The 19,585-nt window shown below is 35.1% G+C and overlaps 1 protein-coding gene and 1 pseudogene across 2 annotated transcripts in view; one reads left to right on the top strand and one right to left on the bottom strand.

The window, feature by feature from the left end:
- The window catches only part of Vcl (vinculin), a 110,283-nt gene that overhangs the window by 25,047 nt on the left and 65,651 nt on the right, over positions 1-19,585 (top strand). For both annotated transcript variants that reach the window (XM_005325893.5, XM_005325894.5), the window contains exon 2: positions 14,986-15,056. In XM_005325893.5, the coding sequence (XP_005325950.1) occupies positions 14,986-15,056 (71 nt within the window). The remainder of the gene's footprint in view (positions 1-14,985; positions 15,057-19,585) is intronic.
- LOC101965930 (non-histone chromosomal protein HMG-17 pseudogene) lies at positions 12,284-13,422 on the bottom strand (annotated as a pseudogene).

Below are 19,585 nucleotides of genomic sequence, written 5' to 3'. Positions count from 1 at the left end.
ATCTTGTCTCAAAATAATTAAAAAAAAAAGAGAGATTGTGAAAAACAAGCTGGAATTTCATATTGATGGATCACTAAACCAGATGATGGTGTTAATTTGAACTTAAAGATTATTCTCAAACTGAATGTTCTCTAAACATCAACAATTTGAAGCATTTGCTAAGATTATATTTAGCTCATCCAATGATCTTTTTCTCCCTACCAGTATTTATAAATATGCAATGGTTATTTAGTTATAACTAGTGAGAATAATACTGAATTCTCATTTAAGTAATTATTCCAATAACTAAATAAGTTGGAAATAAGTAAAGGAGATTAGGAATGAAAAACACTACTTTTATGTTCCCATGAAAACTGCTTAATTTTCTATCAGTAAAAGCAGGAGTAAAGGGTGGGAGTTGGGGGATATTTATGTTATGTAGCATTTGCTTATGTGTGTTTGAAACTGATATGGAAATTGGTTTAAGTAAGTTTAAGTCACTTTAAATAGGATTCGATACATTACTCTTAAGTAAGGAAATGTTAGTCACTTAAATATCTTGCTTGCAAGTTAGTAGTGTGCTTGAATCACAGGAAATGGAACCAAGAAGCCCAGATTCAAATTCAAATTCTGTAACTCTTAGAGAAATAATATCTCTAAGTTTCATTTCTAAAATGAAGATTTTGGAGTAGATTGCCACATTCTTTTTCATTCAATAGTTTTCAGTCTGAAATGGAAGGAACTCATCTTGTGTTTCTTTGAGGGAATTTGGGAGAAAGTGAGTAGTGAGGGGACATTCTCTGTGCTGAGGACCTGCTTTCCTGTTATTTGTTGGTTCTCCAGAAGACAATTGTAAAGTGGTTGTAAAGTCTACAGAAAAATCTTGAGTTGAGGAAGAGAGTATTTGTAGACTGGAAGTCTTTCACAGTACCTTCCTAAATAGGGATCTGGTAAGCAAGACTGCTCTGCTAACATTTATCTAGCCTTAATTGATACACTCAATCTCAGAGGTCAGTTAGAACAAACAGCTGCTACAAAGTCAGCTCAACTTTAGTTCTAGGGAAATGATGTGGCATCAAATCCAAATCAGCTTGTTGACATTAGAACTTGTCACCAACATGGTTCATCTGTTGAACCCATGTGATTTTGTTCTCATTGATGTACACAGAGATTAATTTTTTGGAATTGGTCAAAATTTGAATCTTCAGGCACTGGTGGTTTCTCATTGCCTTATAAATTGTTATTTACCAAGAATATTATTGATACAGATTAGAATCTTTCTTGTATTTTTCTGATTATGAAGGCAATGTATACTTTTTTTTTTAATTTGGAAAGTACAGAGAAGGATTAAAAAGAAAACAAAAATTATATGCATGATTTTTTCCCATGTTTCAGTCATTGTTTTCTGTTAATGTATATTTGGAGAATACTAGGATATTTTGTCATTAGTGAAATAACTCAGGGTTAAGTAAAATTTCAATTAACATTTATGATATTGGGGAGCTTGGCTAATGCACTGTGTTAATTAAGATTCAATCTTGTTGGGCTGGGATATTGCTCAGTGGTAGAGAGCTTGCTTAACATGTGAGATGTGAGACCTGGGTTTAATCCCCAGTAAAAAAAACACACACACACACACACACACACACACACACACACACACACACAAATAAATAAACAAATAAATAAGTAAATCTTTTTTATTCAGAAGGTTGAGGCAGGAGGAGGATGGTGAATTTGGGGCCAGCTCTGGCAACTTAGTGAGATCCTCTCTCAAAGTTGGAGGGAAAAAAACCCACAAGGTGGGGGGGTGGGAGTGCTACCGGGGATGCAGCTCTGGGTAGAGTGTCCCTGAGTTCCATCTCTGGTACCTGTTGCAGAGGGGTGAAAAGAGAAAGATTGAATTAAAAAAAAATTTTTTTTTGTAGTTGTAGATGGACAGAATGCCTTTATTTTATTTGTTTATTTTTATGTGGTGCTAAGAATCAAACCCAGTGCCTCACACTCGCTAGGCAAGTGCTCTACCACTGAACCACAGCCCCGCCCCAGCCCCAGAAAGATTGAATTTTGCTTGTTGAATCAGAGGGCACAAACTTGGATGCCTGCAGGAGCCAAATAGGCAATGAGTGAATCAAGACTCTGGGAAGACTGTGGTAAGTTAAAACTGAGGCTTTAGCTGGAGAAGTTACTATCTCTAGCTAATTGCTTTCATTTGGAGATACTTGAGCCTAATGTTATCAGATCTTCCCAATTTTTAAGGAAGTCCAGTAATTTTGATTTCCTTTTAAATACGAAACTTCTCATTTAAGAAAATACTGCAGGTCAAACAAAATAGGTCTGGGTGTTACACTTGGCCTTTGTACTCCATTTTGTTACTCTTGACATAAATACTTCTCAGTTTCTCATAGAAACTTTTATTAAATAAAATATTTTAGAGAAGAGTTGGAGAAGGAGTTTCTGAACTGAAAATTTTCACTCTGTAGAGACACTAGGAGAGTTGCTTAGTATGGAAATGGTAAACCCAGATAAAGGAATCAGATGATGAGATAGCTAAGTGAACTGGGCTGGATGTTAAGAGAATGAGTCATACAGGAATTATATTCCCCATAAGGAATATTTGAATTCCAACGATTATTTTTTCCTGCTGCAATGCAGATCCAGTGTGGCCTGATCTTCTGATATTTCAAGAAATATCAGGAATTTGGATCCCTGTGAAACATCTTGATTTTAAAAAACAGTCTGGATCAAACAAAAATCACCCCTGTCCCATTCTATTCAATGGACATATAATTTGCAGCTTTTGGCCTTAATTACTGTTTCCTAAGTAAGCCCTACAAATTCTAATTTCATTATAAATTAATATATATATTGATAAAGAATTTGGAAATGGTAGATTAAACAAAATGAAACAGATTTCCTGACTAATGTTTATCTTAGATCCAAATTCCGCAGTAGATATGCCCATCACCCAGAGTTATATTTCTGTCTCCACTCATTTCTCCCATTACCTCTTTTATTTTGAGGTGGAGGTGAACTTCTTCCTGGTGAAGGTTAGTCTCTCCAGATTTTGTTCCTATCTCTCCATGGTCCTTGCTTCAGAACCAATTTCTGGTTTCTTCTTTTTCTTTAGTCTATCAACATGCTTGGTTTTGTCCTAATAAAGTAAACACGCTTTACTTTAATGCTTGGTTTTCTCTATTAAAGTAAATATAATTTCTTATGCCAGACATAAAAATTAACCCCAAATGGAACATAGATCTAAATGTAAGAGCTAAAATAAGAAACTTCTTAGAATCAAACCTAGGTGTAAGTCTTTATGACTTTGGGTCAGGCAAAACCTTCTTAGATCCTACACCAAAAACATAAGCAACAAAATAAAAAAAAAACCAGAATTTGACTTCATAAAAATTAAGAACTTTGGTGCTACAGAGGCCATCATCAAGAAAACATAATGTATATCTGAAAATAACAACTAAAAAATTTTAAAAAAAGGAAAAGAAAATGTAAAGACAACTTGCAACTTGGGAAAATATTTGCAGAAACAGATAAATCATTTAAAATGGAGGCAAAAAATTCAATTAGACATTTTCCCAAAGAAGATGTACAATTGATCAATAAGCACATATAACAATGCCCAATACTGTTAGCCATCAGGAATATGTAAATAAAGACCATAGTGAGACACCATCCACTAGATGGCTATAATAAAAAAGACAGATAATAATAAGTGTTGCTGAGTGTGTAGAAAAATTAGAACCCGCATACATTTACTGGTGGGAATGTTAAATAGTGCAGCCTTTTTGGAAAATAGTCTAGCATTTCTTTGTTAAACATAGAACTATCACATCCATATGCATTAGTTTTTTGTTGCTATAATGAAATATGTGAGGCAGATTATTTAAGAAGAAAAAGAGGCTTATTATTTAGTTAACAGTTTTAGAGACTCAAAGTCCAAGGTTGGAAGGTCTCATTTGTTCAGGTTCTGGTGAGGTGAGGCAGAACAAGGTGAGCGTGTCAGGGAGCAAAAGATCCCATTTCAGTATAGAAAGGCAGGGAGAGAGAGACCTTAGTCAGGCTCAGGTTTTTATAACATGCTCTGGAGAGAACTCATGCTTAGACTAATCTTCTCTTCTGAGGGCAGTGCCTCCAATGATCCAAGAATCTTCCAGGACGTCCCACCTCTTATACACCACTGAGGCTGGGGGTGTAGCCGAGTGGTAGAGTCCCTGCTCAGTATGCTTAAAGCCTTAGGTTCAATCACCAGCACCGAAAACCAGATTCTGTGCCATCTTTCATAATCATAATGGGGAGCAAGCTTTGAACACATGAAACCTACCAGGGCAAACCACATCCAAACAATAGCACCATATGACCCATCAATTCAATACCTGGGTATATTGACCAAGGCAAATGGAAACATGTCTATACAAAATTTTGTACACTAATAGCAGCATATTCATAAGAGCCAATACATGAAAACACTTTAGATGTCTATGAACTGATGAATGGATAGACAAAATATGGTATAACCGTACAATGGCATGTTATTTGGCAATAAAAATAAATTAAATACTGATAGATGCTACAGCATGAAAGAAGCCTTGTCACTAAAGAGCAGATATTGTGTGATTCCATTTATATCAAGTGTCCAGAATAGGCAAATCTATAGTGACAGTGGATTAATGATTGCCTTATATTGGGTGGAGGTGGAGAAAGGTTTAGGTTGGGGGGCAGTAATGATGACAGTTACTGGGTTTCTTTGGGGGTGGTGAAAATGTTCAAAATTGATTGTGGTGATGGTTTCATACCTGGGCATATGCATATACTAAAACCCTCTCTCTAGCAGTTAATACTATTGACTGTTCTTGAAACTCTATTCCTTGGCTTCGCCCCCCAAACCCCCATCAGGGATTGAACTCAGGGGCACTTAACCACTGAGCCATATCCTCAGCCCTATTGTGTATTTTATTTAGAGATGGGGTCTCACTGAGTTGCTTAGTGCCTTACTTTTACTGAGGCTGGCTTTGAACTCAAAATCCTCCTGCCTCTACCTCCCAAGCCGCTGGGATTACAGGCATATGCCACTGCACCTGGCCTATTCCTTGGCTTTTGTGACATAACTCCACTATTCCTTCCTCCTACCCCCATCTCAGACATTTCCTTCTTGGCTCTTATCACCAGTTTTTTTTTTTTCTTTTCCCTAGAACTGGGAATTGAACCCTGAACCCAGTACTTTTCCACTGAGCTGTCCTCTGAGCCTTTTTTTTTTTTTTTTTTTTGAGACAGATTCTTGCTGAGTTGTCTGGATAGCCTTTGATTTAACAATACTCCTGCTTTAGGCTTCTGAGTAGCCAGCATTACAAGGGTTCTGCCACCATGCCTGGCTACCAGCTTGTTCTTTAACCAGTTACTCATCTATTTTTTTTCTTTGTTGGTTGGTTGGTTTTGCTTTTTGTTGATGTTGGGTTTTGACCTCATTTATTGTCCATGGATTTTAGAACCATCTGATTTTTACTTTCAAATCCATTTTTTTTCCAGTCAGGAGTGAACTGAGGAACCATCAACTCAGTTATTTATTGAACATCTTCATTGGAACATCCTGGTGTTAATTCCTTTCCTCCCTTTATGACCTACTGACCAAATCACTTGAGTCAGGAGCCAGGTAGTCAACCTAGATTTCTCTTTACCCTCCATATGGTGTGAGTATCATGTAGATGCATCTCTTTCTCTGTCCTCTTAATCTCCATCCACATTGCTGCTGCTTAGTTCATCTTTATCTTTCATTAAGACTCCAAACTCCTTGAGATCAGGGGGCATATGTGTTTTATTCATTACTGACTATAATTTGTATGTTATATAAATTCTTTGTTGGTGGAGTAAATAAACTAGATTAACTTGTGTTTCTAGTTTTCTTCACTCTGGTCTATTTTTTTTCAACATTTTTTTATGCCTTTATTTTTCACATGAATCGAGGATGGAACCCAGTGCCTCTCAAGTGGTAGGCAAGGTTCTACCAATGAGCGACAACCACAGCCCCTGGTCCTTTCTTGCTGTTGGATTTTTCTGTTTGAAATTCAAACTTAATACTGTCTTTTGCTGATACACATTAAATAATTTCTCATTGCTTAGCAGATAAACTCTAAGCCCATTGCATTGTATGAAAGGCTGTCTATGATGTGACCCCTTTCTGCTTGTCCAACTTTATTTCCTCTCTATACCTCCTCTCTCTGTGTTCTTACTATGTGGATCTATGTTCCTTAAACTGGTCATGCTTTCACATATGCTGTTGCATTAATTAGAAAGCCCTCCTTTTAACCTCAAATCCCTTTTCTCCTGGAGAATTCTCATTCAGCTTTATTGGAGTTTCTTCTGTGAAATCTCTTGTACCTTACTGATAAATGTTTGAAACTTGGGAATAACTCGTTTTGAGTATTCATTACAATTATTTTTTAAACATTGTCAACAAAGGTCAAGAACAGTATCATTCACTTTTTATGTGTATCCCATAGTGAAGATACAATGCCTACCACATAGGAAAGTACTCAGCAAATACTTGATTAAATGAATAAGTTGGAAATAAGAGTGGATTAGAGTCCCAGATTTTCTTGATATTTGGCCTCTTAAACACTTGACTCTGGCTGGCCATTTGCAAATCATATAAAAAGGATATCAGCAAAGGAGCAGATGAATTATAAATCCATTATTCCTGTAAGAAACAATTTGATGGTAGGACTTACCCACTATTATCTTTGAATGGCTTGTGCCTAGTAATGGACACATCTGTGTGTGAAAATGACCTTTAGTGTAATGGATTGATCAGCCTAAGACTAATGCCATAAGATGATGATTTGAACCCAAAGTAAATACAGGCATATAGGTACACATTTCCATGTCTGATCACACTCAACTGGTCATAATTAATAGGCCTTGTAGATTGTCACATTGTAAAGGCTTACGTTTTTATTACATGTATTCTCTTACTTAAATTTCCTAATAACCTTTTGTTTAAATACATTATGAAATTGCCCTGCTACTTTTTAATGTAATTTCTAATAGTTACCACTTATACTGTACAGAATAGTAACAGAAGTTCTCCTTGCTGTGTTTTGTCTTAATGTTTTCTTAAATTTAGTCTAGCTAAGAAAGACATTTATATTAACATATTTTTTAGTCCAGGTAGTAACTTGAGCTGGAGTGGTGCTATTTTTTTTTTTTCTGGAAAGAAACCAAATTTCTCTACATTTCTGAATCAAACTGAGTAGATTGTGATGAAAGGAGTAAAAATAAAAACAGCAGAAGACAAAAGCCCTTCTACTTAAGAGTTTTGAACTGAAGTCACATGTTGAACAAAAGATATTTAAATTAACTGTTGAACAAAGTAAGAACTCTTCAAAAGAAACAGGGTTCCCTGCCAAGTCCTCTGAAAATGCCCCTAGGCCTCTTTCTCATTCTCTACTATTATTTCAGTTTATATGTCTAAGATATTTTATTTCTTATCTCATTCTCTTCCTACCACCTAGTGGGCACATAGTTGGCACTTAGTGCTGTTCATTGGATTGAATGGAATTGGGTCTCTGGAGTTAGTTTATTCTCTAAAGAAGAAACTAAAAGAGAAATAATTTTGTCCAGAAATAGAAACAACAAATCTGAATTCTCTGCAGTGGAATGAAATTTAAAAGTAATTAGATTATTCTGAAAGGATTAGTTTTAAATGGAAAACTTGGTCAGAACTTAGATTATAACTCAGATTATTTGTTATTTCTCTGCATTTTTTTAACCCTTTAACATATAGGTCTTTTTCAGAGGGATAAGATTAAAGGATAAAAAATTCAAATATTAACTTTAGTGGAATCCATAATTGTAAAATATAATATAAAACATAGGAATCAAGAACTTTTAAATTTTATATTTATTAATTTTTTTTTTAAAATTTTGTGGTTCAGGGGATCAGAACCCAGGACCTTTTCATGTTACGCAAGTATTCTACTACTAGTCCCCGCATTAATAATTTTTTACATTGCTTGTTCCAAAAAGAACTTGAGGTAGTAAATGGGAACTTAAAGTAGAGGAGACAAGTTTAAAGGTATATTTCCTTTACCACAGAGCTAAAGGGTGGTTTGGTCAACCCATTATAGGTAAGTAAGGAGACACCTAGGGAGATCACATAGTAGTAGGAGAAATATTTGAGTAATTATGTGACTTATTTGAGATCACATGGTTATTTATTAGCTAAACTAGAATAAGAAACCAAAATACTAAATTCTGGCATGTATGAACATTTGGCTTAATAGGCCAGGTATTTTTGCTACATAGGTTTGAGACAGATTAGTTAAGATTATTACTGATCTGTTTGTAAAGTTGTAGCCTTTATTAGGAATCTTACTTCACCATACTAAGTTGACCTGCAGGAATAATGTTTTCCCAGTTAGCAGAGCATTTTGTGAATTAACCCTTTATTAATTGTTTGTTCTACTCTATTTTTATTTGGAAAATATAGGTGCTATAGAAACTTTCTGTTTTGAGGATGTGAGGAGAGAGGTGGAAAATGTATTTCCTGTCATCTCCTGATTGATGGCTTTGAAACTGGAAGCTTTGCCTGGTTTTCCTAGGCAGGCTTTGCCACTTGTTCAGAAATTAGGAGACATATTTCTTGTGTATCTTTAGAAGCTTTTTTTTTTGTGTGTGTGTGTGTGTGTGTGTGTGTGTGTTGTGTGGGGGGCGGGGTGCTGGGGATTGAACCCAGGGCCTTGTGCATGCAAGGACTTTAGAAGCTCTTGATGTGATATTTCAGTGATAGAACACTGAATTGGCAAGATCAAGAACAGAATATGACAATCCTTCAATAAATGGGTAGGTCAAGCAAACAATTCTTAGTATACATTCACTTCGTATACAGAGCCTTTCCCAGCACACTGGACTTTTCTTTCTAGCCTCATTTCCTTTGCTGAAGCTACTCCAGTCTGTTCAGTAAACCATGTACTCAAACACATCTGACTTAACCCTTTCCATTTTTTTCTGATAGGAGGTAGTCCTGTGATGAGACTATAAGAAAAGCATAATAGAAGGTTGGTAAAGCAACTGTGAAGAATGAATTAGAATAAGGAAGATTGTGGAGACAAGAATACTAATTTTGGAGATAGTGAAGTTCCCATGGATCTGAGTTGTCCAATATAATAGTTACATGTATCAGTTTGGATAAAATTGAAAATTCAGTTCATTGTTTGCACTAGCCACATGTGGCTAATGGCCATTGTGTTGGGCAATAGAGATTAAATAGAACCATTTCCATCCTAACAGAAAGTTCTATTGAACATTACTGCCAAAAATCAACTCCTTAAGTGAAAATCACATTCGTTCTTCATAGTTATATTTTATGTGTTATACCTTAAAAAATGGGCCGTTTGTCATACCTAACCCAATTCTAGGCTGGGTGTTTTCAGAGTTAGAGAGATTGTGGATACTATCACCAAGTATAAATGCAGCTTAGAATAACAAAGTAAAATTTAGTGTCCATCACTTAAATACTTAAGACTAGCTTCTAAATAAGTAACACTTGAGAATACTGTTATTATTCTCTTCTCTTTCCTCACCTATTCCTCTCCTTGCAAAAGAGGCACAAACTAATTAAATATAGTTCCTTTCTACTTACTTCTACTGGGGGCAGAGTATTTTCTATTTGCAAAATTGTTTTAATGATTTTGCCTGGTGTGATCATGATTGTTTTTTCTTATGATAAATCTTTCCTATATATCAACCTTCCAGTATTGCTGCTATTTTCTTTCTTTCTTTTCTTTTTTTTTTTTTGTATCAGAGATTGAACCCAGGGGCGCTTAACCACTACGCTCCATTCCCAACCCTTCTTTTATATTTTATTTAGAGGCAGGGTCTTGCTAAGTTGCTTAGGGCTTTACTAAGTTGCTGAGGCTGGCATTGAACTTGCAATCCTCCTACCTCAGCCTCCCCAGCCACTGGGATTACAAGTGTGCACTAACACACTTGGCTCAGTGTTGCTGCTTTTGAAAACATTTCATTTAATTGACCTAGAAGTCATTTCTAATTTTTCTTCATCTTATTCTACTCCATAGTTTACTCCATATCCTCCATCCTACCCAGTCCAAGAACAAGTTCTAATAATGGTTCTTTCCCCCAAAAGATATAATAATTCTGTTCTTTTTTTTTTTTTCCATTTCCACGTCTTGTTTTAAGTAACTCTTTCTCTCCTGGATGATTGCAGTAGCCTGTTAATTGCTCCCTAAGTTCTCCACATAAAAGGCAAAGCCATCTTTTACAAACAAAATCACATCATAACAATTTCTTGTTTAGGACTTCTCTTGCTGTTGTCCTTAAAAAGGATTCCAACACCTCATCCTGGCCTGAAAGGCTCCTTGTGACCTGGCCCTGGCCTTCTTACCTGATCTCATCACCACTTGGCGCTTCCCTTTTTTCCTAAGCTTCTTTGGCCTCCTTTAGATTTTCTAAGTACACCCCATCTTTCCTGCCTCAGGGCCTTTTTCTTGCTGCTTCCTCTGAACTGCTCTCGCCCAGCTCTTGCATGAGTGCTTTCTTCTTAGCTTCAAAGTCTCAACTCTGAGGTTATTTCTTGAGGAAAGATTGCTTTGTCTATTCTTTGTAAAGTAGACTCCCACTACTTCCACCCCTTACTCTATAGCATCACCCTGATCATTATCTGGAGTTCTATCATTTGTTTAGAGAACACCTTAATATTACTCTTAAAATTAAAGAATTATATTGCTACAATTTTCTTCCTCCCCATGTATTCTGACTACTCCTACTAGAATATAAGTTCTATGAGGGCAGGAAACCTTTTTTTATTTTCTGCTCTATTCTCAGCATCTAGAACAGTGCCTGGCACTTGTGTAGTTTTCTCAATAAAAGTTTCATAATACTGAAAAACTAACAACTTTCCAAAGGAGATTTAAGAAGAACTTATCTCTCTCTCTTCCCTCCTTGTTCTCTGTGTCTCTGTCTCCCTGCCTGCACATGAAAGGAAGCTCCATGTGTCTTACATGTGAACATCCTTTTAGGCTGTTCATACTTAATATGAACCAGTGACTTCTAGGCTGAACCTCATCTTTTTTACTTCATGAAGTTGTGATCTACAGTTTTTTTTGAATGGTTAGTTTCAGCTGGAAAACATAGTGAACAATACATCTGGAAATATTCTGTCATGCTTGATCTGAGAAACTGTAGAGAACCAGCTGCTGATTTGAAAGGCTTTTATTACGATACAGATAGTCTATTGTCTACAGAAGTACTGGCTATTGCACAGTAGTGTGTGTGTTGCTTTTTCTGAGCTATTAGCTTGAGAGAAAAAACTTGTATTCACTAATTTATGCATGACTTGTAGTCTCTAAGAATGGTTTATTGTGCTGTTCTATTTAGCTGATATACTGTGCATTTAGGAATTTTTCTTACTCCATTTTTTCTTCTTTGGACTCAAAAGTTAAGTGGCAAATAGGATTGAGATACTTTCCAATCTTCATTTAAAAAATTTTACAGGAGTAACCAATTTTCTTTCTCTACGGGTTTCTGCATTCAAATGTCATTTAAATTTATAACTCAGTATTTCTAGGTAGCTGTATATTGATAAAAATTGGTAAATTTCATCATTTACTATGTTAAAGTTTACTTTTCATATAGTACTTTATAATCATGACAGAATGGGAGAGAGATTGGTATCCAAGCCCTACACAGGAGGTGAAGAAAGTGAGGCGGTGTATCATTTGTGGTATAATGCATTCACATATATAATTTGATTAGTGTGACTTTTAATATTTTGACAATATTTAACTTCATGTTTCTGGTGCTGAGTGTGAATATTTTAAAAACATTTTTAGTATTACTATTTAGAAGATTTATGTAAAATGACAGATAATTTCTTAACTTTCAAGTAGGAAATAATTACACCTAAATAGCTTAGAGAACACCTTAATATTACTCTTAAAATTAAAAAATTATATTGCTACATTTTAAAAAATTTAGAAATAAACAGTGCAAATCCAAATTTACTCAAAATTTCTTAGCATTAATACAACTACTGTTAACATTTTATTTTCTATTCTTTCAGTGTTGTATATATATAAATTTGTTGTTTTTGTAATGATAGTATGTTCGTTTTTATATGTTTTCTTTTATTTTTTTTTCAAACTGTATCCAGCTTTATTAAAGATACTTTTCATAAACAATCATGATATTTCAGGCAGGACATGGGCAGACAATCGTTAACAGTATACAACAACTTTCAAACTCCCTTCTTGAATGGACTACCAAAATCAGAAAGCCATTATAAAACCCAATGAAGTCTTCATTTGATGCTCTGAATAGGGAAAGTTTAGAGTGAGGGTTGACATTTCACATTTAGCATGTTGTTTAACAACTTTTCACAAGCCGACCCTGAATTTCAGGAAATGAAAGGAAAATGGCAAAAATTATTAATCTGAAGATCCACAATCTAGAAAAGGAACTGCTGCTCTTCTGAGGGACATATTCTCAATGACGTCACTGGAAAGTCCAGATTGCCCCACACACTGGTAAAACCAATCGTTGGGAATCAGGTCCCAACAGGTCTGAGTTTAGGGGAGATAAGTCTATGCTCATGGCAGAGAGGGACAGGAGGACATACAGATGAGTTTGAGTTTTTCCATACCACAAGGCATTTGTGCCAAGGTGGCTATGTGTGCCAACATCAGGGAGTCCCTTCCTCTTGGGAACAAAGAGGAAGTCTCTCAAAACTAGAAGGGAAAGGTGTTTTCCCCCCACAGCAATCCAGCTTTGGAGACATTCTACTAGTGACATATGCTCCTTCCCCCCACCCCCAAAACAACAATGAAGTGTTCTGTGTGCTAACAACATAGCTTAAAAAAAAAAAGTAAAACAAAATTCTACATTTTTATAAAACTTGATAAAAAATAGTATTTCAAACTGTACAGTCACCAGAAGTACACAGTTATCAAATTGCACACACTTCATTTGGCATCTCCAGCACCTTCAGCCTTCTGTGCCTGGTCTGTTTTGGCATCTCCATTTTCTGCAGGGTTATTCCCATCCTTGCCAGTGTCAGCTTTTCCCTTTTTCCCTTTGGGTACCTTCTCTCCCTTCTTTGAAGGGGCCTTTTTAGGCTTGGGCTCTGGCTTTGGAGGAGCAGGTTTGGCAGACAACCTTGCAGATCTTCTCTGTGGTTGTCTTTCACCTTGGCTTTATCTCCTTTAGCATTCCTTTCAGCCTTTCTCTTGGGCACGGTGGCGACGGCGCTGGACACGGGGATGCAGCGGCACGCGCTTTGGTCAGTGCCGGGGGTGGGAGGGTGATGGGGGGGTTGTTCCCGCCTCCTCTTCTTCCTATATGACTTCTTTTAAATGAAATATGTCATAAAGATTTTTCTCATAGAGCTGAGTCTTTGACCATTGCTTTAATGGTCCCCATAATACTCAATCGGAAACTGTATCTTAATTTTTTAACTTTTCCTTTTTGTTGGATAAGTTATTAAAAAATCGTTTTAGCTATTATAATTAATTAATCAATATCATTGTGAATACTTTTGTGAATATTGTTATTACCACATTTTTTATATTATTGCTTATAGGGTATATTCTCATAAGTGGAATTCCTAAATGTTACCTTTTTTTTTTGCCTTTTCTAATATACACTAGCAAATAATTTTCTAAAGAGAATATGTTAGTTGATATTGCCACTCACAGGGTTTAAAACTACTTGTTCTGTTTGTGTATTCAGATCATGTATTTTACTTTTTAAGTTGACCTATAGTTAAGGGACAACATATTTTAATTTCACTTTTTAAAATTACTGTGAAGGGGGCTAGGGTTGTCACTCAGTGGTAGAGCACTTGCCTAGCATGTGTGAGGCACTGGGTTTGATTCTCAGCACCACATAAAAAAATAAATAAATAAAATAAAGGTACTGTGTTCAACTTTAACTAAAAAAAAATTAGTATGAAGGTGCATATTTTTATGTTTGATTTCTAAATTCAGAGTCATTTTAAATAATTTTCCCTCATTTCCAACTTCTATTTTTTTTCTGTATAGGCATTTTAAACTACCACACTTTAATTTATATATTTCCTGTAATCTTTTAGAGATATAGCATTATACATATGTATAAGTCAGGCCATGGTAGTATATATCCTAGTGACCTGGGAGGCTGAGGCAGGAGGATTGCAAGTTTGAGATCAGCGTCAGCAATATAGCAAGACCCTGTCTCAAAATAAAAAATAAAAACATGTTGGGATGAACCCAAGTACCATGGATAGTCATAAAGCTCTAATTAAAAATCAATAAAAAATAAATATAAAAATGGCTGGGGATGTGGCTTAGTAGTAGAGTGATACTGGGTTCAGTCTCAAGCATGAGGGTATGACAAAAACATATACATATGTATTCTTCTTATTTTTTTTTAAGTTGTAGATGAACATAATACCTTTATATATCTATCTATCTATTTATTTTTATGAGGATCAAACCCAGTGCCTTACACGTGCCAGGCAAGTGCTCTACCACACAGCCCGAGACCCTGTACATATATATTCTTTTTTTTTTTTTTTGAGAGAGAGAGAAAGAGAATTTTTTAATATTTATTTTTTAGTTTTCGGCGGACACACATCTTTGTACGTGGTGCTGGGGATCGAACCTGGGCCTCATGCATGCCAGGCTAGTGCCCTACCACTTGAGCCACATCCCCAGCCCCATATATATTCTTGATGATGAATTTCTCTTTTATTCTCACTATGCTCAGGTGTCTTCAAATTAGTTACTCTGTAGAAGGAATAATTCCATTTATGTTATTTAAGTATGTTGTGGAAGCATATTATGGGAACAATCTTAATAATTCAGAAAACGCAGAAATTGTCTTTGGATTCAGAAATTTCAATGATTGATTATGTCTTAAAGTATAAGTTTCAAATATATTTAAATAATAGTTTGTAAAAGTTTGAAAATTTGTATTTGAATTATGAATCTTTCCCTCTTGTAGGTTGGAAAAGAGACTGTTCAAACTACCGAGGATCAGATATTGAAGAGAGATATGCCACCCGCATTTATTAAGTGAGTAATTAAAATATTTTGTTGCTTGACAGAAAAATCTTGTTAGGAAAAGTAACTGATTCCAGGAATAACTTTTTTTTTTAAATATAAAACTTATGTTTACAATTGAAATGTCAAGTTTTGGTCTTTCAACCCTTCTTTTCCTACTATGTTGATTTTAGTCATTGGTGTCAGGCACTTTAGTCAAGTCCTAAGTAAAAGTGAAGACTGATGAAAGAGACACTTCCCTCATCCCCTAAAAAGAGTAGAACTTCTTGAAGACAAGACTGTTAAACAAACTTAATAAAGCAATGCCCCCCATGATTAGAAAAAACACTTAAAAAGAGAGTAAATTCAAATGGCCCAAAACATAAAAAGGTTATCCATCTAAGTAGCTATTGAGGAAGTGCAAATTATTTAAATCCCTGAGTTAGAAAGTCTGATAACATCAGTTATCGATAAGGTTGTGGAACAGTCAACTGGATCTCTGTTGGTTGGAAATATAAATTGATATGGAAACTTTGGAAAACAGTTTGGTGTTAGTAAAGTACAAGACAGGCAGTTTGAAAGTGTGTTCTCTGGAGATACTCAGGCATATATGCACAATAGAATTCACATAAAAATATTTATGTCATTTGTCAAGATGACCTCACTGATCTGTCTATAGGAGAATGGATTAAAACAATCACGGTATTGTCATAAATTGGAATATTAATGGTATTAACAATAAGGAATGAGAATTTTTTACTTTAAAATATCTAAAGTATTAAAATGTTTTGTTTTTAAAGAGCAGTGAATGAATCTTAAAATTTTTTGAAGGACATTCTACTGTTATATATAACTAATTAGAACAAATAAAAAGTTTAAAAAAAATTTTTGAAGGAGGTTAGTGGTAGACAGTTCATTTATTTAAAGTTCAAAAACATGCAGGAAAAAAAAAACTTCGGTTAGAGATGCCTATTTATATGGTCAAAAGACAAAGGTGAGTAAGGAATTGTCAATAAAGTCAGGGTAGTGGTACCTCTGATGGATGAAGAGGTTTATATTTAGGGAGAGGCATACAGAAGCTTCTAAAGTGGTAATAATATTCTATTTCTTGACTTAAGTGATGAGCTTACAATAATAGTTGTTTTATAATTATTTGTCATTATAGTTTTATGTAATTTTCTGTATTTAGGTTATATATCACAATTTTGAATAAAAATAAGATGTTTCTATTTTTAATCTTCCTTGTGTTTTATTATTTTCATTGAATAGATGCAAAAGTTTTAGTCATTGATGTCTTATTTCTAACTTGAGTGGGTGTTTCTATGGAACCATATTTCTTCCAATTCATGTGTCAGGGAATAAGGTACTGGCAGCATCTATTTTTTGTAAATTTTACTCTGTGCGTCTTTTTCTTCCTTCATTGGACTTGATGATCTCCAGTGTTTCTTCCAGCTATACCCTGTATGGGCCTACTTTGTTTATCTGCCATTCCATCACCATGATAATATTAAGATGAATAGTATGCTGTTAAACATATAATTAAACTTGCATTTGCCTTACATTAAAAATAACTGTAGCTTATACCAAGTTGCTACTAACCCACTGGAAGATAAAGAACGTTGTTGAGAGCCACAGACAAGTCAAGATGGCGCCTGGCACTTTGCCAAGAGGAGTGGTTTGAGAAGTAACGCCAGGGAGCCATTAAGATGATAGAGATTCCTTACTGATTGACTGCTGTGTCTAGATTATGTCAATTAAGTTAAGCTGTGTGTAATCATTAAGATGATGAAGATTCCTTATTGGTTGACTGCTGTATGTAGTTTATGTTAATCAAGAACAAGCTGTGTATTCAGTTATGTATATATACCCCTACTGTCCTACAATAAAGCGGCTCCCGCTGTATCAACCTTCACAAGTTGCTTGTCACCCCCACCCCGGCTATTTTGCCCAGCCAGACTGCGGCAGAGCGTGAGACTCTGAACAGAGAGTTTCAATATTAAGTAGGTGGTTGCATTAGATAACCTTCCAAAAAGTTTCTTTTAATAAGACACCTACTTGTTATTAAAAAGATTTTGGATGCTGGAAGAAAAAAACTTACTGTTTTCCCCTTTTTGTGGTATTGGGAATTGAGTTCAGGGGCACTTTATCACTGAGCTACATCCCTGGCCCTTAATTTTTATTTTGAGATAGAATCTTGCTAAATGCCCAGGCTGGCTCAAACTTGCAATCCTCCTTACTCAGACTTCCTAGTAGCTGGAATTACAGATACAGGCTACTATGCCTGGTCTTACTTTGCTATTACAAAGATTTCAGATGCTGCAAGAAAAAAAAAAAAAGGAAAAAATCTTACCCTTTCATTAATATTGACATCCAAGTTTATAAATATAATTTGGAAAATGGATTTTTGTCAGGAAACTCATTTCTGCTCATTCTCAAAGATATATCCTTGAAATATGCTATGTATTCTCATAGGCTTTCTTGGAGACTTAGAAAAATTAAAGAAGTGTATGCTGTAGTTGTGATAAAATCTTCAAAGGAATAGGTAGCTATAAAACAAAACAAAATTTTCTTTGATCACCCTTGGTGGCAACTGGGACACCAACCCCTTTCTCTGTTAATTGGTAATTTAAAGAAAAGAATCATGCATTTATTCTTCCTTTCCTATATAAACTTTATTTCAGAGTAGCCCAATAGCCCTAGTTGATGAGGAGAATACCATTCAATAAATATGGAAGGAAGACAGGATTAGAAAGTCATCATTATATAACTTTTCTTGATAGAGTTGGTTTAGGTAGAGATATTTAGTGGATAAAACCATTCAGAGATTTGAACCTCTGTTGTGCCATGGGGGAAAATCTTTGGCCCCCATGGGCAATCTGGGAAAAATAGGGTATTATAAACAACTAAAAAATTTACTAGGCTGTTTACTTAAAAAATATTTAACTTAATATGCCACATTCTGAAATGTTACTTGAAAAATAGCCTAGAGTACAAACAACAATATAGTTGTGGTAATCAAACAGACTTAGAGGCAAATAAACATTGTACAGTTTAAAACATGATGGTTCTTTATGTTTTTCTTGCTTTTCTTAGAATGCAAATGAAGCAGAACACAGTAGGTGACTGGACTTGTAGTGGGGAGGGGCCATAGAGGGAAACAGATGGAAACAATTAATGACATCTTTGGAACTGTTGAGTAGGACATTCTTTTGGACTGTTTGCTTGATGTTTAGATGTTTCCAGGGCATGGCTGACCTAAGCTTCCTCTGTAGTTTTCTTTTACAAGGATTTCTAAATAGTGACTGCTTAAGGCAGCACTAACAAAAAAATGTTTTACAAATTTATTGTTTTAAATCAGTCTTTTCCTAGAATATTAGGATGTCAGGGTTAGTGAAAACAGAAGATTCTTGGCCTGCAAATAGATTTATACCTAAACCAACTGATACATATTTAAAGATTTTTCAGAAAAGATATGACATTTTCAAGAATAGGGTTTTCAAAATCAAAGAACAGTCATATTTGTATGACTGGCAATTAAGGGCGTTTTGGAAAATGTGTTAATATCAGTTAAAAATGATTGAGCATCCCTAATCCACAAATCCAAAATCTAAAACACTCTGAAATGTGAAACATATCTGATCCTGAACATTTTGGGGTATAGGATATTCAACCTGTATTTGAATGGTAATTTTCCATGAGGGACTTATAATGCTCAAAAGATGCCTTATTGTAAAAGAGAACCATTTTAATATAGAACAAGATTTACACTGTCACCGGAAAGCTTTTTCTTGGGTGGAGCAGAAGTTATTTTATCTTTGACTTCACAGGCAGATAAAATACACAGTTTACTAACTTTACCAAGATTGCAATGATAGCTACAGTGTTGCACAAGAGGTATACTGTTGCATGATGATTGCCATAGAAACTTCTGTGATGATCATAAACTTCAGGAGTGCAGTAGCCATGCCGTACTATTAAAATATTAGTTAGGCTCATCCCATGAGAAGTCATTTGTTCCCTTAGAGACTGTCAGCAGGAGAGTTAGCCCCTGTACTCCATGTTTGCACCTGAATCATCATTGTCAGTTGTCAGTGTCATCATCATCATCAACTACAGCATTAATTAATATTTATGTATATTGATTGAGCAATGGGCTAGACACACTTATTGGTAAATTTTTATTGATTGCTTTCTATTTGTCTAGCTTGGTAAATGCTATGTAGAAGAGCAGTTCTTACCTATGTATAATGAAGGATCACTTACGAGATCTGTACAAGTAATTTATTAATAGTAATAAAGAACCAAAGTTTACTAGTGCTTCATTTTAAAAAGTAAATTGAGCATGTTCAAAAGTCACATGTTTACTAATATCCCTCTTATTCCTACCTACTTTTTTTTTCTTTTAAAACTCTCATTAAAGTATAATATATTCTCTTGTTTTTTATTATGCTTTCTTTAGTGGGAGTGAAATTACACTTACTATGGCTGGGAATTATACACAGTCCTAGATACATACATGGGAGTATATGGGGCATGTCATACATATGAATTTTATTTTTCTA

Source organism: Ictidomys tridecemlineatus, chromosome 1, assembly GCF_052094955.1.
Source record: "Ictidomys tridecemlineatus isolate mIctTri1 chromosome 1, mIctTri1.hap1, whole genome shotgun sequence".
In the NCBI taxonomy this organism is placed as follows: domain Eukaryota; kingdom Metazoa; phylum Chordata; class Mammalia; order Rodentia; family Sciuridae; genus Ictidomys; species Ictidomys tridecemlineatus.
This window is presented reverse-complemented; position numbering and strand designations above follow the sequence as displayed.